Here is a 24,445-nt window from a genome sequence, read left to right on the forward strand (position 1 = left end):
TACAACAATTGGATACCACGAAATTGGGGAGAAAAAGGGGTAAAAAAAATAAAAATAAAAAAAAAAGGGTCAATTGAGCCATTAAAAAAAAAAAAAATTCAGCATCTCTATCAAGGGAAATACAGTGTTCTTTCAAACAATGATCTACATATATTTCAGGATATCGTGTATCCATGGTAATAATCAGTATTCATGTAAAAAGTACATAAATACAAAAAAAAAAAGTGCTCTCTTGGCACAACTTGCCCCCGGGCATGGGGTAAGTTGAGCCACAGGCCAGGGTAAAGTTTGTACCAAATGAAATATTACCACTACCCTTATAAAACCATGTCTATTTTTATTTCCCAAACACAATTCAACCCAATCACAATCACTTTAAAATAATTTAAAGCATATTTTAAAACACAGGTTTAGCACCTAACAAACACTTTGTACTTGTTAAAACACTTTTAACATAGGCCTTGTTGTTATCTCATATCCCAGCGATAATGCCTTGCATTACGCCAGGGAAGAAAATACTTCAATTTGCTCAACTGGCCATTGCCTCAACCATTGGCTCAATTTACCCCAAGGCAAACATTTGGACTATATTAGCCCACACAGCTACAAGGATGCACTTTTATGCTACGTTTATGGCCTTATATTGAAGCTTATACAGACCTCAACTGACGTATGGAACAATCTTAAAAGTATCTAGTTAGAATTTTCATGATGCTTGTACCTAAACCTAACACATTAAATAAATTTGACTTGGTTGAAAATATTTTTGGAGGACCCAACTTGCTTACCACTTTTCCCATGTGGTTTCTTCCCTCACAGACATTAAATGACCTCTTCCTAAACATTTGGTCAAAATGACACATTTTGTGTCTGGTTTCCTAGAAACAAGGGCGGCTCAACTTACCCCACTCTCACCTATCCCTTCTTATTTTGGTATGTCAATGCTTACTTTGGGATTTCAGATGCTAAACCAAGTGAAATGTAACTGCTCCCTCAGGTTCTCTTTCACCTCAGGTCCTCTTTCACCTACTAAGCCCTTTCTCCTCTCCTTGTGATGCACATCCTCTCCTATTGCAACCAATATCTCATACAGTTACATGACCTACATTTCTCCAAGCCAATCCAACTGATAGTGAGGTTATGGTAACACAAACTGTGTTCACAAAGTTCAACACAAGTCAGTCTAATATCAGACACATCCACTGAGTGTGTTGGGCTGTGCTGCTCTTAACAGGGCAATTCTGTAAGATGGTCCCAGCAAGGCATGTCCACTCAACACTGACAGTTAAGGGAAATCAGGATGGGGGTTCTGCCACCTACAGTAAAAACAGAGGGTCAAGACAAATCAGAATAAAAATAAATCTCAAGGCAATGCAGAATGAATGGATGCAGCTTGCTCATGCAACAGTATAACAAACGCAGACACTCACCTAGGTGCCAGGTGGTATCTCCTCCTGTTTGAATGTGTTGATCTTGGTCTGTTATGTTCTGTGAAAAACATAAAATATTATTAATTATGAATGATATATGATTATGAATAAAATCAAGTTAAACATTTATTTTTTTAAACATTATGTTTTAGTTAGCTTGTTGAAAGTCATTCAACCAACAACAGAATCAAATTAGGTTGCTACTGCTTTGTTGTTGGCTGGTTGGAATAAACCTCAATGGCACTATGCCCTGGCCCAGGCAGCAACCTGCAGCTAGTGGCCTGTCTGTAGCCTACCATGTGCCTGTGCTCTAGGACCTCTGCTCTGGGGTCTGTAGTGTTGAGGAGGGGGACCATGCTGTCCTGATGGGGATCTGGTCTGGGGTCTGTAGTGTTGAGAGGGAAAATGCTGTCCTGATGGGGATCTGGTCTGGGGTGTGTAGTGTTGAGGAGAGGGACCATGCTGTCCTGCTGGGGATCTGGTCTGGGGTCTGTAGTGTTGAGGAGAGGGACCATGCTGTCCTGATGGGGATCTGGTCTGGGGTCTGTAGCGTTGAGGAGAGGGACCATGCTGTCCCGATGGGGCTCCTCTTTCCCTCCACTGCTCGCTGTGATCCACATGCTTCCCTGAGGAAAACACCACACAAAATATTTAAATGCTCTTTTAATTATGAGTTTGAGTCTTGGTATAAATATTTCGCCGTGGAGACGAAACATTAAGAATCACTCCAAACACAAACCATACAATTCTGTGCTCGCAAAGCGCCACCACCATCTCACCACAACCCTTGGGTAATGATTACTGGTTGAGTCTAAGACATAAATTGAAGACATACCTTTGTGTACACTGAATAAAAGGAGTAAAACACTTTTTTTTACAGCATATGGGATCTATAAACTCAGGACAATACTTGTATGAAAGACAGAGACTTAAAGTGAACATTGGCAAGGAGACAAATATATATATATATATATATATATATATATATATATATATATATATATATATATATATTTAAAGCCTGTTCTTAAACATCAGCCTCCCACACACACACACACACACACAGGCAGACACACACACGCACGGTCGTGGTAGCTGTTTTTGTCTTGTTTTTATTTAGCCACTCTAATGATTAGAGGGGCCTCATTATGTTATTAGGGTCAGAATGTTTGTTTCACCTCAGAGGAACTCAATACTCTGGGAGCATAACAATGTTTTACTGAAAACCATTGTAGGGCTTATTGTAGGGCTGTGACGATACCAATATCTCAAGATTTTTTCCATGGCAGAAATGAAAACACGAAGCAGACAAAACTCTTTGTTCCGTTTAAAAACCTGCTGTGTGTCAAATATTGTGCGCTATAGCTAGGAAAATAAATACATGTGACTGGATGACAACATAACGATGTCTGTTTCCAACATTAGGCCTGTTTTCCTAAATAATTTAAATCCGCTTCGTGTTTTGTTTCCTTGCTACGATCCTAAGGAGTATCAACATACTGCTATCGTCCTGGCCCTACTAAGCATGACAGTTTTAGACAAGTTCCCATTCCCATCTATACTTCAACACTTATTTTGAGTTGTTAGATTTTGTTTACAGAACTAGTCGCTTATTCCAAACTTAAGCCCCCTTTCCACACTCAATATCTCATAGTATTTGTGGCCCACAGAAATAGGGTATCATACATGAATTCAAATACTGTGTTTGGACAAAGAGCAGACATTACAAATCAAATCATAGCAGCCCAAGCAAAAGCAACCAAAGCTAAACAAAATGTAGTTCATATTTCACGTGTTGTTCAATGTCAAGAGAACAAACAGATGGAGAACATTTTTCCGTCCGGGTTCTTTTAATCTCCAAAAAGAACCACAGTACGCTGGATGCCAGATGAGCAGTGGGGGTTGAGGACTTTGTAACAGTCCTGGGATGTTATAATTTGGTTGTCTTGTTATGTTACCTAATATAGATCACATCCTATAAAAAGAAACCCAGAATTATTCTTGTTATGACAAAGCATCTTGAGGAGCCAAAATGATCTTCCACTGGAACTTTGCCAATGGACTGAGGCCCAGATGGATCTTATTATAGACTGTAGAGACTACTGGGTATTGTTCCCCCACAAGGGGCACCAACAGTCCTACATGGTAGAGTACACATTCTCTCAACTAGAATTCTTTCCTTTTACTCAGAACATATGGATAATAATGATAGGCTGACTCTCCGAGCGTGGCAAAGAGTAGCAATGTCTTTGCCTCAGTAATCAACCAACATTGCAGCATAACTTTGAGGAGGATCCATGTTGTCATGGATTTTTTTTAGTAAATAGTATAAGCATATACAAATGTTTTGTAGATAAAGTATATTGAACAGTGATTACCCACTAACTGGGCAGAATGACCTATTAATAGGACATTATTAGCACGAATGGACTGTGTTTATGTAAATATGGGTGCGTTGTTCACCGACACTCAAACCTCAACATGTTTCATTAGTAAAATGAATGGGTCTCTCACCGGGATGTGTTATCCGTGGTCTGGACTGGATGGTCTGGCCACGCCTGCTGCAGATTCCCAGGACCAGCTCTCTCAGAAAACGGAACAGGGACACCCAGGATGCCTAAACAAGATGAGCCAAGTTCAGTAAGAAAAACACTTCCCCGCTGAGTGTACGTACAAGGTAGGGTTTCCCCTACATGATTTTGACTTTATTGGTTTCAAAGACAACTTTGGAGACACAATGTCTGGAAGTTGCTTTTGGGGCCTCATCTGAGGATAGTCACCACAGACATAATAGCTAATAGCTATAAGTCAAACCTACCACCAGTTATGGTAGCTCATATCTACACTAAACAAAAATATAAAACGCAACATGTAAAGTGTTGGTCCCATGTTTTATGAGCTGAAAGAACATATCCCAGAAATGTTCCATAAAGCTTATTTCTCAAATTTTGTGCACAAATTTGTTTATATCCATTAGTGAGCATTTCTCCTTTGCCAAGATAATCCATCCACCTGACAGGTGTGGCATACCAAGAAGCTAATCAAACAGCATGATCATTACACAGGTGCACCTTGTGCTGGGGACAATAAAAGGTCACTGTAAAATGTGCACAACAATGCCACAGATGTCTCAAGTTGTGAGGGAGCGTGCAATTGGCATACTGAATGCAGGAATGTCCACCAGAGCTGTTTCCAGTTAATTTAATGTTAATTTCTCTACCATAATCTGCCTCCAACGTTGTTTTAGAGAATTTGGCAGTATGTCCAACTGTCCTCACAACCGCAGACCACGTGTAACCACGCCAACCCAGGACCTCCACATCTGGCTTCTTTACCTGCAGGATCGTCTGAGACCAGCCACCTGGACAGCTGATGAAACTCTTGGTTTGCACAAACAAAGAATTTATGCACAAACTGTCAGAAACCGTCTCTGGGAAGCTCATCTGCGTGCTCGTGGTCCTCACCAGGGTATTGAAATGAGCGCAGTTTGGAGTCGTAACCGACTTCAGTGGGCAAATGCTCACCTTCGATGGCCACTGGCACGTTGGAGAAGTGTGCGCCTCACGGAAGAATCCTGGTTTCAACTGTACCAGGCAGATAGCGTGTATGGTGTCATTTGGGTGAGCGGTTTGCCAACATGTCAAAATTGTGAACCGAGTGTCCCATGGTGGCGGTGGGGTTATGGTATGGGCAAGCATAAGTTACAGACCACGAACACAATTCCATTTTATCTATGTCAATTTGAATGCACAGAGATACCGTGACAAGCTCCTGAGGCCCATTGTCGTGCCATTCATCCGCAGCCATCACCTCATGTTTCAGCATTATAATGCACGGTCCCATGTCACAAGGATCTGTACACAATTCCTAGAAGCTGAAAATGTCCCAGTTCTTCCATGGCATGCATACTCATTCAAACATGTCACCTATTGAGCATGTTTGGGACGCTCTGGATGGACGTGTACGACAGCATGTTCCAGTTCCTGACAATATCCAGCAACTTCGCACAGCCATTGAAGTGGAGTGGGACAACATTCCACAGGCCACAATCAACAGCCTGATCAACTCTATGGTCACACCAGATACTGACTGGTTTTCTGATTCACGCTCCTATCTTAATTTTAAGGTATCTGTGAGCAACAGATGCATATCTGTAATCCCAGTCATGTGAAATCCATATATTAGGGTCTAATGAATTTATTTAAATAGACTGATTTCCTTATATGAACTGTAACTCATTACAATCCTTGAAATTGTTGCATGTTACATTTATATTATGGTTCAGTGTATAATCAAACCTACCACCACTGTTACAGTAGCTTATAGCTATAATTATTCCTACCGCAGTTACAGTAGCTAATATCTATAATCAATCCTACTACCACTGTGTACACTGACTCACATTGCCCTCCAGCAGCTCCTCCTGTGGCCTCCCTGAGTGAGCCAGCAGGTACTTTGAGTGGAAGAGCAGGCCGTCAAAGGTGTTCCAGGGCATCAGCTGTTCCATGGGGAAGGGGCATCCGCAAGCACTGTTGGCGGCCACCAGGTGGGTCAGCCCTCGGACAAACAGAGAGCCCAGCTGAACCGCCCGGGGCTCCACATGAGAGACCTGCAGAGCAGATAGAAATAGAATCAATAGAGCTCACATGATTCTCTATTCTACATGACAGAAAACCATATCTGTTCTACACCATATGTTTCTATGGGAGTGTTCTGTAATGTATCGTCCTAACTGTATGGCATGAAGACAATAGAAGAGTATGCTATAGCACATACATTATGGAGCCAGACAAGTTACAGTAAATAAACTCTGCCCCAGAGAGTTGATCTGCACAGAGAGAGGAGAGGCACGGGTAGCAGCATGACAAGAGCAGTAGCTAGCTAGCCAACAGGCAGATGTTCCCTGTACAATTCCCTACATATTAAGTAGGACAGGAACGCTAAAATGTTTAATTTGGGTCTGTACTCCAGCATTTTGGATTTGTGATCAAATGTTTTATATGAGGCGACAGTACCTTTTATTTGAGGGTATTTTCATACATATCTGTTTTACTGTTTAGACATGAAAGCACTTTATGTATCTAGTCCCCCCATTTGAAGGTACCATAAGTATTTCGACAAATGCAATTATAGTGTATTAAATTTAGTCAAAAGTTTAGTATTTTGTCCCATATTCTTAGCACACAATGACTTTCATCAAGCTTGTGACTCCACAAACTTGTTGAATGCATTTGCAGTTTGTTTTGGTTGTGTTTCAGATTATGTTGTGCCCAGTAGAAATTAATAGTAAATAATGTAGCCACACAAGGATGTCTTTTTGGAGTCACTTTTATTGTAAATAATAATAGAATATGTTTCTGAACACTTCTACATGTATGTGGATACTACCATGATTGCGGATAATTATGAATGAATCTTGAATAATGAATTGTGACAGAGGCCTAAATAGCATACCCCCCAGAAAATGCTAACAACCCCTGTTTAGGTAATGGTGAGAGGTTAGCATGTTTTGGGGGCATGATCTTTGTGCATCTGCAATTGTACATAAAGTGCTCTAACTTCTAAATGGTAAACCAGATATTAAAATACCCTCAAATAAAAACTGACATTCTGTATTGTCACCTCATATGAAACATTTGATCTCAAATCCTAAATGCTGGAGTAGAGACAAATTAAGTTTCACTGTCCAAATAAATACGTAGGGGAGTGTATTTACCCTCAGGTCTCACCTGGTCCCTCCCATAGGAGATAAGAGGGCTGATTAGGCCCTGCCTGCCGCCTGCTCCCCATTCAAACACATCAGCCCAGAAACCTGCCTGCCGCCTGCTCCCCATTCAAACACATCAGCCCAGAGACCTGCCTGCCGCCTGCTCCCCATTCAAACACATCAGCCCAGAAACCTGCCTGCCGCCTGCTCCCCATTCAAACACATCAGCCCAGAAACCTGCCTGCCGCCTGCTCCCCATTCAAACACATCAGCCCAGAAACCTGCCTGCCGCCTGCTCCCCATTCAAACACATCAGCCCAGAGACATGCCTGCCGCCTGCTCCCCATTCAAACACATCAGCCCAGAAACCTGCCTGCCGCCTGCTCCCTATTCAAACACAGCTTCAGCTAAAGCAAACTAAGAGAGAAGAGAGATCAAGCTAAAAAGGATGCAGTCAGCAGCCTGTGCCTTCCAGGCACACTGCCCCTAAACAAAGCACTCATCCCATATCTAAACACACATACAGGCAAGCAAGGGAAGCTACTACTTTGGGGCTTGTTTAAAACAGAGTATAGGCCTAAACTGGCCAATTTGACACGTAGTAATTTGACAATGTGTGGCTACACTTTTCCTGTTCATTGGTTGAAAGTGGCAGTTAAGTAGGAAACACATACTTGTGTGTGGGATCCCTGGCCAATTAGAAAACCAGTTACAATTTTCCTTGAACATTTCTAAACTTAGTCAAACCTCCTTTCCAAAATGTTGTGTTTTTTTCTCTAAATGCTGAAGTAAGAATACTAATCTCCAGCCATGGATCCACCCTCAGTGAAGAGGGTAAAAGTTGGGAAGAACCATGTCTTTTAAGTAGATGGGTGCAGCTGTCCTCACAGCAACTTCCCCAAAGCATAAACATTCAAATCTCTTCCAACCAGACGCCTGAGACAGCCAACACTCCTGGGGGCACCCCTCTGTGTTCAGGACAACCGTCTCCTGTCCATTACACAAGAGAGGATCTTACCAGTGTATATTTGAAACAGCACCGCACATCCCATTCTGTTGTACAAGCTTAGATGAACAAGTGTCTCATGACCAGGGCTACAAAATTTCGGGAACTTTCAATAAGTTCCCTGGTTCTCCCGAAATCCCGGTTGGAGGATTCCCAGAATACAGAGGGAATAAGCAGGAAATCTGGAATCCTCCAACCAGGATTTCTGGAAAACCAAGGAATTTATTGAATGTTTCTGGAATTTCACAACCCTACTCATGACTAGTAGAAACTAGGAAATGTCTAATTTGGAGCCCTTGCTGTTGAATAAAAGGGTTTATTGGTGTGAGTGTGGATGAGGGCTGAATGCTGGCTCCCAGCAGCTCCCTAATGCAGTGGCATCCCCTGATCCCCAGCCCTAGGCTGAATGGACATTCCCCCAGTATGAGAAAGCACTGCAGGGGGAGAGAGATTAGAGAGAGAGGAGAGAGATAGAGACTCTCCAGGGGTATCAGGCTGCTCCTGGAAAGTCTTCTGCCATCTGTCTCCCCCTCCTCCTCTCACTGACCCTCCCCACCCCTGGCCTTCTGAGATTTCAGGCAGATGTGACATACTTCCCGATGGGATGCAACAATGGTGTGGGGCAACAGGTGCGCGTGGAGCCCTGGAGTAGGAAAGGCAGACAAGCTTACACACACTCTGATCTGTCCAGCAGCAGGCGGTCCCCACCCCGCCCGGCGCATTTGCCTCTCGCTCCCTCCTCCAGTCCACCCATTCAACACCTGCTAATGTGCACTTACTAAATAGAAATCTCCCCAACACAAACAATCACCCCATATAGTCTGGGATCTAGTGTTACACAAGCTGGAGTTTACTGAAGCTGTTATATAAACAAACACACAAAATCCTTACAAATGTTCAATGATCACAAGAGAAAGAATGGAGAGTTACACATGATAGTGTGCACAGTCAATTTCTATTAATATCAGAGTAACAGTAACAATCCTGATTTGACAAGAACAGAGAAACTGACTGATGCTAGCTTTAAGGAGGACGCTATGGAGGCACTGTAAATCAGGAGGTGGCTTCCTGAATGTCTCCCACTAAGCTTTAATTTGTCATTGCTATCATCCATTATCTCTACTGTAAGTAGCCACTATCAACCCGGGCCCAGGAAAACCACCGCCCGCTCTGGGCAGCTGGGGCAGAAATAGCAGGCATAGTAAGGTTTAAATTAGGGTGGGGAGCTGCAAATAGCTGCTGTGGTCAGTGTCAGGGACAGCTTGGAGTCCGTCGCCAAAGCATCGCTCTCAGGTTCAGGCCACAATTAGAGCAGTTTGGGCAGGAATGTCGCAATGCAACCCAAAATTACACCCCCACCCCCAGCAGTTTCTCCTGCTGCATCTTCTTGCATATTGAGAGAGTCAACCGAGTTTCTTCTGTAGGACTTGCTGTATCGTGGAAAAACGGCTTTTTGACTATCCAATTCTCCCAGCCTCATTCTCTTGTTGTTGTCTTGGGTGTGGTTAGGGATGTATTTGTTTGAATGTGTCTACACAGTTGTCATGTAAGTGAGTGAATAATGCCTGCCGGTGTGGAGACAGACATTCACAAGACTTAGGGTGGGCCAAATAAAATCAGTGCACCCTACCTGCTATTGTCTCTCAGTCTGTTGTCAGTAATTTGCTATAAGCCAATCATCCTCCATCCGACCTTCAACACACACTCTGAGGCCTTTGTCAGGCCATTATCTTAAGTGGTTGTTTATTTGCAACCACCTCAATGACTGGGTAGGAGCCATATGATCATGGGCTATACACTATACACTCTCCAACCTAATTAGCAGGTTGTCCTCACATGCAAAATTAGAAGACTTGGATGAGTAGTATAAAGATGCAGAGCATATACTGGAAAGACTTCTATGCCTTCCAACTTTCTTCAGTTTTTCGAAAATAGAGGGGTCCCACTTTAAAACAAGCAACTTTAAAAGCTAAATGAAGTCTTCACAATCTCTGAATAAGGCCTACATAGATGCTACACAAATAATTTATAAGCAAATGTATAACTATATAAGTAACAGGTCTTTATATCTGACACTTTCAGAAATGTGACAACCCTTTTATAAAGCATCTATAAAGACCTTAAATGGTTTGTATGAAACAGCCAGAGGACACTAGCGTATCTCACTCACCCTTGTGTGAAGCAGTTCTGTGTAGGATTTGTACCTGACACAGATAGCTTGGCTGAGATATGCATCTATGTCTTCCAAGGAGAGGTGGCCCTCCTAAAAACAAGCATGAGAAGTGTTCTAGTCTGAGGGTAATGGAAACACAGTCTTGTATACAAAACAAACATCCAAGAATGAGAAATCACTGAGAAAACATGAAAAGGGCATTATGCATAGAGCACCCTATGTGTAGCAGTAGACATAACTATTGTTCCTTATCAGACGCTGATAGCTTCATTGTCTAGAGAGAACCACAGAGAAAAAGTTTAAATCAGAGCATGGGGGGGGGGGGGGGGGGGTTAAATTATCTATGTGATAATGTCAGTCCTCTTTTCATAACAAAGTCCATTAATATGAGCTAGAGCAACGGCAACATTGTAAAACCCCAGAGGGGAGACTGGTTCACGTAGACTAACACTCTACTGAGACAAGAGACTGAAGTACAGGTGTTTGTAAAGGCAGACGGAAAAAAAAACACTTCACGCTAAAACGTAGTATTTTCCCCACCTGCATGGTAATGTGGGTCACAAGGCACAGCACAGCCATCAAAGAGCCATCCAGACGATCATGCTCCACTGAGAATTCATCCAACTCAAATATAGCCAAGAAGGTGGAGATGCGGAGGCATTTTGTTTCGGAGTTCTTCCCAAACCATAAACGCTTCAAATCTGGTTTTCCAACATGGCGAGGAAAATATTATTTCAAAGTGAGATAAATCTATCTACAGCACTTTGCATCAATAGGCAATCAACTTCTTATTCCACATGAGTGGTTAAATTAATGTTAAGAATTCATAACATACCAGAGTGGTTCAGGGGCAAGGGAGAGACTACTTTGGGGTCCTTTAGTGGGTTTCCAGGAAAAACAAACCATTCCCTCACAGTTGGGGCCCGTCCACTACTGTCTGAGAAAAGATGCATGATAAATGGCAACCTGCTTCATTGAGTTGGTGCCTGGTAGTAAAACAGACAACAAATAAGAATGCAATGTTGTAATAACCATGTAATATTGTAATAACCACGTAATAACCACGTAATATACAATACCTGGATTTGCGGGTAACAGAATGCCGTAGATGCGTTCTCTGCAAGATTGATACACAATTGCCTGTGGAGTGAGCTCAGCATCCTCCCTGTCTTCAAGTGTATTACTGCATTCCACCACACCATCATACAGTACATTGTATACCATAAAACACTCTGCTCGCATGTGCTTTTCTTTGGCTGCCTGTAAAACAGGACTCAAAACTATCATCATATTGTTTGGGCTTTTTATGTTATCTCTTTAAAACTGCAACAATGCATGTCTGCTTCTTATATTGAATTACCTGGAGGATGTCAGGACTCAAGTAGCTCTTCATCAGACACACAGGGCTACGAGGACAGGTATCACTAATGTCCCATAGCGGCTGTTGACCAGGAAGTAGATAGTACTGTACTCCTTTCTCCAGAACCTCTCTATCTGTTAGAGGCAGACAGCTAACACCATGTGCTCCCTCTCTGGACAGCTTGTTGCTACTGATGAAATCTGCTACAGCATAAATCTTCTCCCCTTGAGGTGGAGACTGTGGATATTTCCTCCTGTAAGCTGTCAAGGCATCGCTACGCAGCCGCTGCATCTGCTGCTCTGGCACCACGTCATTACCAAGGAGACACGCAAGCAGAGGGAGCTCACTCTTCTGCAGTTGGAGGGCGTGGCACAATTTGTCTGTGGAAAACAGCACGGTGGTCATGGTGTCTAGCCTTAGCTGAGCCACAGACAGATAGGGGACTGAGTCATAGATGATGAAGTCTGTGTCCTGCCCCAGGATGCCCATACAGTTGTGACGGAGGGCAAAGCTGGCGATCTCATAGTCGGCCTCGCGAACAGAGCACCAGGTCTCCTGGCCCAGAGACTTGAGGGCAAAGCGAGAGAAGGTGGCCAGCCCTGAGGGGAGGCAGAACAGCTCCCGGCCAGGCTGTTGACCATGATACTTTAAATAGTGGAACACCCTGGCAACCTCCTCGTTGACCTTCAGTCGCCGATTAATCCACTCCGCCCGTTTTTCTTCTTCCACTACCCCGTCGAAGAAAAACACAAGTCGGATACCTGCAGTCATGAATGCACCCACAAACTCCTTCAGGCAATGCATATACTCTTTCCACTGACCACCATACACCCAAGCTTGACAACTGTACCAGTGCCTCAGACAGGCCATGCCATCCACCACCAGTGTAGGAAGAGGGGTGCTACTGCCCTGTTGGTGACTGTTGACATGCTGCCTTGCCATCTCCCTGAAGTCCACCATCACACAGGTTTCTGGACAACATTTCTCCATAAAATACTGCAAGCCTTTTACACCCATTCCTGCTACAAAGACAAACAAATTAGATAAATACGTTTTAAATAGTGTGCTGAGCTATTCTGAAAGGAGCAATATTTTACACAAGCTCATACCAGTCAATGTATATCATTCAAGTGAATTAATGACTGACTAAATGGGTAATGCTCACAGAATATTCAGGGAAATAATTTTTACAACAATTTAAACAGTTTCAAAGGTGCACGCTCACTTTGCGCGCGCTTAGTTGTGCCTCCCTGTCCATGCATTTCAGTCTGCAGGACTTGCATGTAACAGTAGCTACCTAGCTAGCTAAACAACCCCTGGGCCTGGCAAGCAACTATGGGTTTGGACTGTATTCAATGTATTGCAGTCTGCATAACTGTGTGTACGTGATGCACCAAATAGCCAACCTTAATGTGGTCTTACTTACTTTAGCGTTAAGATAACGTAGCAGCATGTGTGCTAGCTCGTCTTCAGCAGAGAGGACCACTTCCTGTTTTGAACTGGACGCGGAGTTGCGTCAGCACGTAAGAGCCAAAAACACACGTGCGCGCAGGGATACCTTTTGTTGAACTTTTACACTGTTTATTTTGTTTTTTTGTTTTTATATTTTATTTATTTAACCTTTATTTAACTAGGCTAGTCAGTTAATAACACATTCTTATTTACAATGACGTCCTACATCGGACAACGCTGGGCCAATTGAGCGCCGCCCTATGGGACTCTCAATCACGGTCGGTCGTGATACAACCTGGATGAAGACTGTAACGTTCTGCAACAAGGTAACTCGAGTCTGCAACATTTGTTTCGGTTTTTGAAACATCACCAGAGCATCCGTTAGGGACCTTGCTACATAAAGCTTTAACCTATTTAATAAGAAGTAGGCCTAGGTTATGATTCAGGCCTAGCTTAAATGTTGTCCCTCTTCATACCCTAATAATTGTTTAACCTTTTGAAATAAAGTTGAGGAAAGCGTTTAATCAATAGTGAAGTTGGTTAACTAGGCATAATATTGAATTGATGTTACGGCCTACTGCTGTTGAGGAGAAATAGATCATCCAGGAGTTATATTACTGCGCACACAAAGCTCTATCTTCTATTGTGTCAGTGTCTTGAAAAGTGTGAATGGGTAAGAGCATATGCGGGCTGTCACCACAGGTGCTTACATCTGTTCATCTCTGGGCAGATGCTCCCAGGGACATGGGGAGCCATTCTAAAGGGGCACCGCCCCGTTAAATCCACCATTCAGTGGGATGGCGTTGTGTCGTAATTCAGATTGCAGAATTGGGGTGAGGGGCTCATAACAACGGTCTGATGGTATTTTATCGCTGGAGCTCATCCTGAGGGTGAAATAGCGAAGGTGGTTGGTTTTATGGGGGTAGGGATGCAATTGGCTAAAAACAAAAAAAGACTGCAGCATACAAAGTCACAACAATATTTTCTGCTAATTTATTAGGCCTATTTTAGCCTACCTTAGGCTATGTATTTATTTTAGTTGATAATACAACGATGCAAACTATTTTGCAGTGCATACTTTAATTTGTAGGCCCAGAGGCCTTAATATATGCTATACCTCTAATCCATTGAATATGGGGTTTTCTAATGCTCATATGCTTACAGGACTAGGTTATAGACCTAGGCCTACATCTTGATATTGCAGTGTGGATCACCTCTAACCTTTTATTGACTTTCTTCACCCCCCCCCCCCCCCCCCCCCCCCTCCCCCCAAGGACCCACCCTTGACACACACGTTTTTTTTAAATACCCAGAAGAGAGGCAGATGTTCTCGGTAAAGCACGCGACTGCCCACCACTCTGCTAAAGAATTCTAGAGTGGCTCAGCAGTACAAATCCGTCCTAAAGAATGCACACAAATACAAGCGCGCACGCTCTCACACACAGACCCACACAAACAAAGTTACCCCAATCTCCCCCCATGACCCCAGCAACATACAGGGCACAAAAAACGACCTCTTTGAAATGTGTTTTTGTCCACTCACAGAACAGCTGGCCAGAGTAATCTGACTTCTTGAAGACAAATTAATCCCATCTCGTTCATAAAATCACAGGTAAGAACATGGGTAGGCTATTGTCATTAAAATAGGGGTAGGGCCAAAGCGAACAGATGATTTTCTATTGAGTTTCTGTCGTCATGGGATGATGCTCCGCTGTTGCCTATCCTTCATCTGGAAGCAATCGAGCCACGCGACAGATTCTTTATCATTGTAATCAACACAAGCCTTTGCAGCATCACACAGGATGCCGACGAGAGATCCATTGTCCTAAAATAAATCTAGGCCTGGAGGTTCAGCGCACTAAACAAACTACGTCTTATGTCTGTACTCCAGTTCAGTTATATCACTGAGGGAAACGATGGAGAAAAGAGATGCCTCAGCACATCTCACCTGTTGCTTGCATGCCTATTTGACAAAGCAAAACGTTAGACACTTCTTTTATTAACTGGTGTGTGTTGATGTTGTTCAAAACAATATACATTCATGTATTATTTACAACTAATAACATATTTATGCAACAAAGTTATAACAGCAGGTCATCATTTTGATCCAAAGGAGCAATTGCCATACCGCGGTACATCAAATAAGGTCCTAAATTGACGATTGGGTTGTATCAGTGTACTGTTAACATAGCAACTCAGGCGTTGGCCTATCTGGTCGTTATGGTGTGATGTTCACAGTGTTTATGTTCCCACGAGCAATCTATCTGGAAAAAGTTCTGGCTTCCCCAACCATATGGTCAGAATCATACCGTTGCAGTCTCTTTAACATGCTTCCAGTCCAATTTGGATGAAGACTGCAATATGTAGAGAAACAGTAGAGACATGCAGTTGAAGTTGGGGGGGAAACGCCATTTGGTGAGGAGCAGATGGTTGGCTTGGGGGGCTGTCCGCGTCTAAAGGCGTGTCGTGCCCTTCAGATAGAATCCCCAAGGGCTCCCCTCCCCCTTGTATTCAAAATCAATGAAAATTAAAGCGCAAAGAAAAGATGAATAGTCAGACCTCGAGTCCCTCCTTTGTTCATTGGAGCTACTGGTGGGCAGGAGTTAAAGTACAACAGCCCCCTATAGAAACACTTAAGTTAAACAGTCTCCCCATAGTCCACCTTCAGAAAGAAGGGGGAGTTCGAATAAGGAGCTTTCTGCTTGATTTAACCAAGACAGAATCGCGTGGCATAAATTAAGTTTGAAAAGAATAAGTGTAGTGAGCATGATTCTGAAGGATTTCACCATGCCTTTCAGTTACGCTTTGCTGCAGTAATCGAGAAATGTGTGCCACGTCAATATAATAAATCTCTGATAGAAGACCGATATGATGATAGAAGTTTGCGGGAAGTGGTGAATGCGTAAACCTCAAGCACGCGGAATTGCGCACACAGCAAAGACCTGTAAAAACGTGGAGCCACATCCTTCGGATTACTGCATTGAATCAACTGGTTAAATACAATTCAGATTTTAGAACACATATGGCCATGTAGAGACATGAATAATGGTATTAGTCATAGTGTTTAAATGTTTTCTCTCCTACTTTTCCTTTGGGTACAAAGATAGGCACCTATTCCAAATCTTTATTTGGATGTGTCATATCTTGAACATTATAAGGACTGTAAACAAAAAAAACATCAGTCAGACATTATACACACAATGTCTTAGTAAACTCAAGAGTAGATTAAAACACACGAAACAAAAACTTTGCATAATTGCGCATGGGATCAACGGTTTCCTTGTATTTAAACTCCGCTCAAAAATGTAAATGTCGTTGTTGCCACCCGCCAGAAATTGAAATGCCGTTTCAATTAGCGTCCTAATTAAGACCACCCCGACACACACACACCCTCTCAGTGTCACCAGAGAGAGGCAGAGTAATCAGCTTAGAGCCACCAATACAAATGATGTCCTCTTTCACATGACACAAATGTGTTTCTAAAAGTTTCAGCAATGAAAAATAATGGACAGTTTACCAGATTTGATAGGCTAGGCCTAGTTGAAAAAATCTCTGTTGTTGAATAATATCGAAATAATCAAAAAAGGGATGACTTTTTTTTTCCTGGAATAGCAAACTACTTGTTTTTTTTAACTGGACATTGTTGTAGGGACGGCAGCGTGCGCCGAGGGGAGCTCTTTCTCCCTAGTACATTGTGGAGAGAGCAGGTGCTGCTGCCTGAATTAACATACAGCTGAGAGAAACAAAGAAGAAACTTATTCTTACCCCCGCACAATAACAAAGTGCCTTAATGACAGCCACGCGAATGACACACACCAGCTCAATTTTTACTGCCCAGTGTATAAGAATGGACAATCTATACATATATGCTTAAAGTCAACACAATATTTACAGTTGTAAAAAATACATAAAAATGAAAGCATTCACCTGTTGATGCTAAAAGTGTTGAGGAAACTCATGGTACATGCGTAAAGTGCAAGCATCTACATTTGTGTAGTTTGGTTATATTTAATTATGTCGAGATAATATCCTTAGTTTTGGCCAAGATTTTTCAAGAGCTATGGGAAAACCTGTTTAGGCTATAGTTGATCGATTTTTCCTTTTGATTACATGTAAATTCATGTTGACCATTAGTTTTACATTGTGGTTAAATAAACTAATTGTAATGGTGTGAACAAAGTTTATGTTGGCAAACAATAACAAAATAAAAAAATTAAATCAAAAGCAAAGTTTCAGAGAAAATGGGGATGAAAAACTGAAAAATAAGTTTGAAATAATCTTACATTGGAGGCCTGAGCTATTTGGAGCGGGTACATGGAGCCTACATGGGTCTTACGATGTGGAGATGTTCTGTGATGTAATTTGAGGTTTATGTCAGAGTGGGATGTAAAGGATTCTTGAAGGTTAAAAATTTGTTGGAATGTAAATGAGAATGTTTTGTTTTGTGCCATGGGGAAGGAGGGTTGCACATTTTACAGCTCAGTGACCATTTGGCGATCTTTTGAGAGGGAGGTTTTGAAAAGTGTCCCTTTGTGACAGCTCGAGCCAGATTGGGGAGTAGCTCATTTGCATCTCATTACTCTAGCAGCGCAGTCTGTATATAACCAGCCGCAGACTGACTGGGATATCAGACACACGCATAGCTACATAGGGAGAATAACTGAGAAAGCCTTGGGGAAGTATTTTGGATCAGTACAACTTTTTCTCATTATCAATCAAGGGGAAATAAATAAAACACAAGCAACCCTAAAATTGGGTTGTCTCCTTTGCACCCTCAAATCAGAAGTTGTGTTGAACTGCATTATCTCATAACTGGATTGGAATTAACGCCTTGGCACGGAATTTCGAGTTTATTCCCACATTCTTCGTCGGGATTTTTTCGTCACCAGCACCACTGTTGAGGATTACATTGTACTGTAAACTTTGTTCATGAAGATACACTGAGAAGCATCGATATAAACTCCAGTTCCATTCAAAACGTCTGAAGACCTTCCGAATTTTTTAATTGGGACTTTTGATAACGGAAAATAACTTTCTCGATGATTTTCTGAGCTGGGTCATACATAAATTGCCCTGGCTCGTGGACATTTAACTATTTATTGAATATTCTCACCACAATGGGACGCCAGTCGCTCGCGATAGCTGTCATCCTTTGTGTCTTGATATGCCAGGTATTGCGAATTTGACTCTCCCTTGAATTGATTTGTAATTTAAGTGTAGGCATATTCATTAGTCATGTGTACATATCGAAAACATATTACAACCTTAATGTTTTTATTGTGTTTTTACAGGGTCTTGGTTCAGGCGTTTTCGAGTTGAAGTTACAAGAGTTTCTCAACAAGAAAGGAGTGACAGGCAATACAAACTGCTGCAAAGGAGCCTCTGGGATTCAGCAGTGTGAATGCAAAACGTTTTTTAGAATCTGCTTGAAGCATTATCAAGTTAACGTAACACCGGAACCCCCTTGTACCTATGGCGGTGCGGTGACTCCTGTCCTCGGATCAAACTCCTTCCAAGTGCCTGAAACAACTGCAGAAGCATTCGCCAATCCTATTCCATTTTCTTTTGGATTCACGTGGCCGGTGAGCGTTTCAGCGCATTTTTGTAAAATTATACAACGTCGGCTTTGTCAGCATGCTCAGGGCTCACCACTTATGGGGCATTGACAATGTCAGTAACGGTCGTGAAATGTAGCCTATATTAGGACAGGAGGGGCACTTGGGCACGTTTAACAAATGTTATCAGGGTGGGAAACTTCACATCCTCATAGATGGCATATAATTGGCAGCTCTGCGTGAAATTCTGAAACGTTTCATTTTACAGCTATGAGTAAGTGTGAAAGTGGTTGAATTAAGTGTGAAGCCTAAAGGTGGCACACCTCTATTATGAGGCCTAACAGATGCCAACCTTCACATGTGAAATAGCCTGATGTTTATGGACAGTGGTGCCTCAGCATCTTATAACCCTTTGGCACAGTTGTTCATAATTAGATTTTTTCTCCTTCTTTTTTTCTCAACAGGGGACTTTCTCTCTGATCATTGAGGCCCTACACACAGATTCCGATGATGATCTTTCAACAGGTACATTCCATAGAGTGCAACAGGTCACCAAACAAATGTACATCATCATTAATTGTAAATATGTATAGGGATATATGTACTAATTCCTGTATTCACCATTTTCAGATAACCCTGAACGTCTGATCAGTCGTTTCACCACTCAGAGGCATCTGACAGTGGGAGATGAGTGGTCCTCTGATTTACAGACTGGTGGAAGAACAGAGCTGAAGTACTCCTACCGATTTGTTTGTGATGAGCATTACTACGGGGAGGGATGTTCTGTTTTCTGCCGTCCACGAGATGATGCCTTTGGTCACTTCACCTGTGGGGAACGTGGTGAGATCATCTGCAACTCAGGATGGAAGGGAACCTACTGCACAGAACGTAAGTAGACTGCACCCTCCTTACTTTTCCTTTCCCATACTTAGCCTACTTTAACATTTGTTGTTCCATTTTTCTTTTTCTTTGACAAAAGTATTCTTAATGTGGTTCATTTGCAGTCTTTAGTCAGAATACATGATGTGTTATTACCAAATAGTTTCACTTATCAAACATTTGGGTTGCAACAGGTGTCTATGCTACTGTTTAGGCAAATTTAAATGAGAGAAGTTTGCCGAATAATCACACGCGTGCCATAGATTAAATGTAATGCCTGATTGGCTACTTGGCAGTGCGCTTGGCGTTGATTGGCTTAGTGCGGTGAGGCATTGTTGGAAGCGGGCAGCTGCTGAGTGAGAGTAGACAATGGAGCAGCTGTCCTGCACTGGCACCATGTACACCAGCTGTCCACTCTTATCTGCACAGACTCTGGGACATTAAGGGGAGGGGCTGTATGAGCAGAAAAGAAAAAAAGGGACTTCTGACCCATAGTTAGGAGAAAAAGAAGCCTTTGTGTGTGAATCTTTTGTGTGGGAGCAACTGTGTTAAGCAGAATGTTGGTCCCCCTGGTGACAAGGGGAGCGTATTTTCTAGGTAATGGCTAATGGGGCCACCAGCCCACTGAAATGAATTAGCCAGTGTTTACTGAAAAGGGCCCATCTGAAAAGAAGCTATGCTGGTATTAACACATGTTCCAATGAGTTAGATTCCCATGATTCACGTGTGATGGTTTCTTTCATTACAGCGATCTGTCTTCCTGGTTGTGGTGAGGAGCACGGGTTCTGTGACAAGCCTGGTGAATGCAAGTAAGTCCCAATGACCTGTCCAGCAATGTGTTAAACACCAGTCAACAGGATCACAGTTTGGTATAGTTTCATATATGCCAGGATCTAACAATTTGCATTGTGTGTGGTTACAGGTGTAGAGTTGGCTTCAGTGGGCGTTACTGTGATGACTGCATCCGCTACCCAGGATGTCTTCACGGCACCTGCCAGCAGCCATGGCAGTGTAACTGCCTGGAGGGATGGGGTGGCCTCTTCTGCAACCAAGGTGAGTTCTGTTTATCTCCCATATGCAACTGACTAGTGCTCTTCTGTCATTATCCACCATATTCAGACTCTACTGGTCTTGAGACAGCATACAGTATCTGTTCTTTAAGGCACTATACCAATCAGGTTCAGAGAATAGGACACTGCAATCCGAACTTGGTGAAAACATTGGTGGGGGGTGCTTTCTTCGCCTCAAAATAAGTCGTAAAACATCCTGGATATCACTGTACATTAACTCTCAGAAGACTAAGCCACATGTGCCATTGTCTGTTTCAGATCTCAACTACTGCACACACCACAAGCCCTGCATGAATGGAGCCACTTGTACCAATACTGGCCAGGGTAGCTACACCTGCTCCTGTAAACCCGGCTTCTCTGGGGCCAGCTGTGGGATTGAGGTCAACAAATGTTCTGACAACCCCTGCCGGAATGGGGGAAGCTGCACTGTAAGTAGTTTGGCTGAGCTGCCCCTCATTAGTTACATTAGAAAGCATTTCTCAGTGATGTAATGTCACATAGTCTGTGGTTCTTCTATGCTAGATCTGGCAAGCATTCCTTCTGGTGAATGTAGCATGTTGATAACAAGTTAATAACAAGTCGTTAGGGAGTTGTAACTTTTGCTAAGCAAATGCTTTGTCTTTCCTCTGACAGGATCAAGAAAACACCTACAAATGTACCTGCCCCCCTGGCTTCTATGGCAATAACTGTGAGCTCAGTGCCATGACCTGTGCCGATGGGCCTTGCTTTAATGGCGGACGCTGTGCTGACAACCCAGAGGGAGGATACTACTGCCAGTGTCCTCTTGGCTATGCCGGATTCAACTGTGAGAAGAAGATCGACCACTGCACCTCCGACCCATGTTCCAACGGTAAGCTAAAACAAAGTTCTCCAGTTCTGTGTTTACCAGTTTAATCTTTCTACTGTAAGTATGAGGACATGAATGAATACTGGAACAGACGGTTAACATGTCTTTCTAATGTCTCCAGGTGCTCGGTGTATGGACCTTGTGAACTCCTACATGTGCCAGTGCCCTGAGGGCTTCTCCGGAGCCAACTGTGAGGACAACATTGACGAGTGCGCCAACTACCCCTGCCAGAACGGTGGCACATGCTCGGATGGCATGAACGATTACACCTGCACCTGCCCACCTGGATACACCGGCAAGAACTGCAGCTCGCCCATCAGCAAATGCGAGCACAATCCCTGCCACAACGGAGCCACCTGCCACGAGAGGAAGAACCGCTACGTGTGCGCCTGTGTGCCAGGTTACGGCGGCCATAACTGCCAGTTCCTCCTGCCAGCGCACCCCCAGGGACAGCCCGGGTTAGAGGGAGCTGATAAGAGATACTCTGATGACCAGGACCAAGGCACATTCCCCTGGACCGCGGTATGTGCTGGGATTATCCTGGCGCTGCTGCTGCTGGTGGCCTGTGCCGTGCTGGTAGTTTACATACGGGTCAAGGTGCAGCAGAGGAGTCAGCAGGGAGACAACCACAGTGAGAGTGAGACCATGAACAACCTGGCCAACAACTGTCAACGACCTGACAAGGACCTATCTGTCAGCGTGATCGGCACGACGGGGGTCAAGAACACCAATAAGAAAGTGGACTTTCACTCGGACAATGCTGGAGGAGAGCAGAATGGCTACAAGTCCCGATACTCGTCAACGGATTATAATCTGGTGCATGAGCTGAAGCCAGAAGATGTGTCGAAAGAGGACCAAGAAAAGAGCGAGGCAAAGTGTTCCGAATCAAATTGTTCCGAATCTCTGTGTTCGGACAGTGATTTCGAAGATAAACACAGAAAAAGTTTAAAGAGGTGAATATCTACACATTTGGATATAAATTATGTGCCACATATGGGAGTAGTCATGCTTCTGTCTGAAGAGTCTTGGTGAATGTTGATATTAATGTATTTATTTTTCTTGTGTTCTCAGTGACGCCTCAGAAAAGAAACGTCCAGAGGAGTCGACATACAACGAAGCATCGATGTGCAATGACACAAAGTACCAGTCAGTCTACGTCATATCAGACGAGAAAGATGAATGTATCATTGCGACTGAGGTGAGTTGTGTTGGCTCTTTTTCACCACTGCTAATATCTCTTTTCAGTTTGCATATTTTGTTTTCTCTGGTCCGCGAATAGCTCAACACTCTGAAACTAAAGCATCTTTCCCTCTTGTTTTTCCCAGGTTTAACACCACAGCTGAGCTGTAGCTCGTCTTCTCTACAGGAGGTTTTACTCCGGTGAATGCTGCTCAAACCCAGGGGGAAGGTTTCCCTTCGTGTAACTGCTGCTGTGAGACTAAGACATTGAAAGTGATATTCAGAATGAGCTGGTTCTCAACTGAAGTAAGCACAGTGACTGCAGATAAAAAGGATGTTGGACCACACTGGCCCGCGCTCTCACAAGTTATGTTTCCCAGGAACGTGCGTAATATGGACTTGTTGCACTGCCTGTGAGGACAGTTTTTTTTTACCTCATTGCACTATGGAGGGTTGCTTTTTAATATGTATTTAAACATACACATTTGAGTTAATAACTGTGTATAAGGAGTATGCACCGACTGCAGTGTGTATTTGTAAATCCTTTGAGCCAGTCTTCTGAATTGGTTTAGAGAGGGGAAACCACTACCTTCAAATTTGTTAAAATACTGTTGCTTTTTTTCTCAAAGATGTATTCTTTTAATTTAATTACATTGTGTTCCATTTGTTTGTGATTTTTGTAGAGTACATTTTGATATAATTTAAGTTCATTTTGTTTGTTTTGCAAATATGTATAATGTATATAAGGCACTTCAGGTCAATGTGACTTTGTTTTCCAACATAAATGTATTTAAGAAGCATTGTACAGAAGCTATTGGAAATGTTTTATCACTGTTGCCCATTAAGGAAATCAACTAAATATTTTTCCAAAATAAATAATGTATGAAATAATTAACATAACGTAGAAGTGCCTTTGTGATATCCACATACACCATAACATGTCACCCAAAATATCCAACATTGAGTACTAGAGTTACTTCTCTTGCGTTTTCTCTTTGACATACAGTACATGCACACAATGTTTGACCTCAAGTTCGCTAAGTAGTCTCACTGCAAACTTTGTGAGTATCCTTGGCCTGATGCAATATGCAACTGTCTCCCTGTGGTACCTCACTAAGTGAGACAAAGACACACCCGGTAATCACAAATTACTACCCTCATCTTGATGGCAATTTATTTTTTAGGAAGAAAGAACCCTCTGTCAAAAAAATAACCCCCCCCCCCCCTGGAAAATGTGCTGGTCAGAGTTTTCCAACTTTGTTTAAACCTTAGTCAATGTCATTTAGGAAGGCTGTTAGTGGTAGTGTACAAGTAACTTTCCCTTTGTACTCGTCAAATACTTATCTGGTCCACACTCAAGGAGAAACCAAACTAGCATGACAAATGGTTACAAATATACACTTTTGGCTTTTACACTATACAATATACACTATATACTTTTAAACTTTTGGCTGTATCCAAAGGAAAACACTTGGAAGAACCCTTTTTGGTTCCAGGTAGAACCCTTTTGGCTTCCGTGTAGAACCCTTTCCACAGAGGGTTTTACCTGGAACCAAAAAGGGTTATCCTATGGGGACAGTCGAACAGCCCTTTCGGATATGAAAGCAGGAAGAAAATACATCATTACTATATGCACAGTATGTAAGTCTTTCTTTATTCATTCATAATCAGTCTTTGAAGCACTGAGTGGACAGTGGACAGCTGAAAACTAGACTGAATAACACATTGACTTGCAGCTGTCCAGATGGTGACTAGAGAGACACCCCATTCCAGAATTGGGGAGCATG

At 42.8% G+C, this 24,445-nt stretch overlaps 2 protein-coding genes across 4 annotated transcripts; one reads left to right on the forward strand and one right to left on the reverse strand.

Moving 5' to 3' along the window:
* Window positions 1–317: 317 nt before the first annotated feature.
* fam120b (family with sequence similarity 120 member B) lies at window positions 318–13,201 on the reverse strand. Of its 2 annotated transcripts, none has more exons than XM_090212897.1 (11): window positions 13,103–13,201; window positions 11,677–12,695; window positions 11,396–11,576; window positions 11,152–11,253; window positions 10,857–11,017; window positions 10,314–10,406; window positions 5,833–6,039; window positions 3,945–4,047; window positions 1,727–2,056; window positions 1,431–1,488; window positions 318–1,316 (listed from the first exon to the last, which is right to left on the reverse strand). In XM_090212897.1, exons 2-11 carry the CDS (start codon window positions 12,691–12,693, stop codon window positions 1,286–1,288), a joined length of 2,283 nt encoding a protein of 760 aa, XP_090069023.1. In that variant the 5' UTR covers window positions 12,694–12,695; window positions 13,103–13,201; the 3' UTR covers window positions 318–1,285. The 2 variants fall into 2 exon arrangements, with proteins under 2 accessions (XP_090069023.1, XP_021431963.3); XM_021576288.3 differs by having other exon boundaries at window positions 11,677–12,698; window positions 13,103–13,192.
* Window positions 13,175–23,553, forward strand: dld (deltaD). 2 transcript variants are annotated; one of them, XM_090212898.1, is made up of 11 exons: window positions 13,175–13,454; window positions 18,420–18,710; window positions 19,148–19,208; window positions 19,314–19,571; window positions 20,311–20,371; window positions 20,485–20,615; window positions 20,891–21,060; window positions 21,266–21,482; window positions 21,601–22,432; window positions 22,551–22,677; window positions 22,805–23,553. In XM_090212898.1, exons 1-11 carry the CDS (start codon window positions 13,389–13,391, stop codon window positions 22,808–22,810), a joined length of 2,220 nt encoding a protein of 739 aa, XP_090069024.1. In that variant the 5' UTR covers window positions 13,175–13,388; the 3' UTR covers window positions 22,811–23,553. The 2 variants fall into 2 exon arrangements, with proteins under 2 accessions (XP_090069024.1, XP_021431965.2); XM_021576290.3 differs by lacking the exon at window positions 13,175–13,454 and adding an exon at window positions 17,735–18,299.
* Window positions 23,554–24,445: the final 892 nt, after the last annotated feature.

The sequence above is a fragment of the Oncorhynchus mykiss genome, chromosome 20, assembly GCF_057628025.1.
Source record: "Oncorhynchus mykiss isolate SJ-2025 chromosome 20, ASM5762802v1, whole genome shotgun sequence".
Lineage (NCBI taxonomy): Eukaryota > Metazoa > Chordata > Actinopteri > Salmoniformes > Salmonidae > Oncorhynchus > Oncorhynchus mykiss.

Excerpts from the sequence above, each read along its gene's own strand:
- fam120b (XM_090212897.1), bottom strand. The coding sequence starts at position 12,693 with ATGGGTGTAAAAGGCTTGCAGTATTTTATGGAGAAATGTTGTCCAGAA. Across the intron at positions 11,018-11,151 it reads CTTGCCCCTGAACCACTCTG|ATTTGAAGCGTTTATGGTTT; the intron begins GTATGTTATGAA and ends TTGGAAAACCAG. Across the intron at positions 6,040-10,313 it reads CAGAACTGCTTCACACAAGG|GTCTCTCATGTGGAGCCCCG; the intron begins GTGAGTGAGATA and ends TCTGCTCTGCAG.
- dld (XM_090212898.1), top strand. The coding sequence starts at position 13,389 with ATGGGACTCTCAATCACGGTCGGTCGTGATACAACCTGGATGAAGACT. Across the intron at positions 20,616-20,890 it reads TGGCCTCTTCTGCAACCAAG|ATCTCAACTACTGCACACAC; the intron begins GTGAGTTCTGTT and ends TGTCTGTTTCAG. Across the intron at positions 21,061-21,265 it reads GGAATGGGGGAAGCTGCACT|GATCAAGAAAACACCTACAA; the intron begins GTAAGTAGTTTG and ends TTCCTCTGACAG.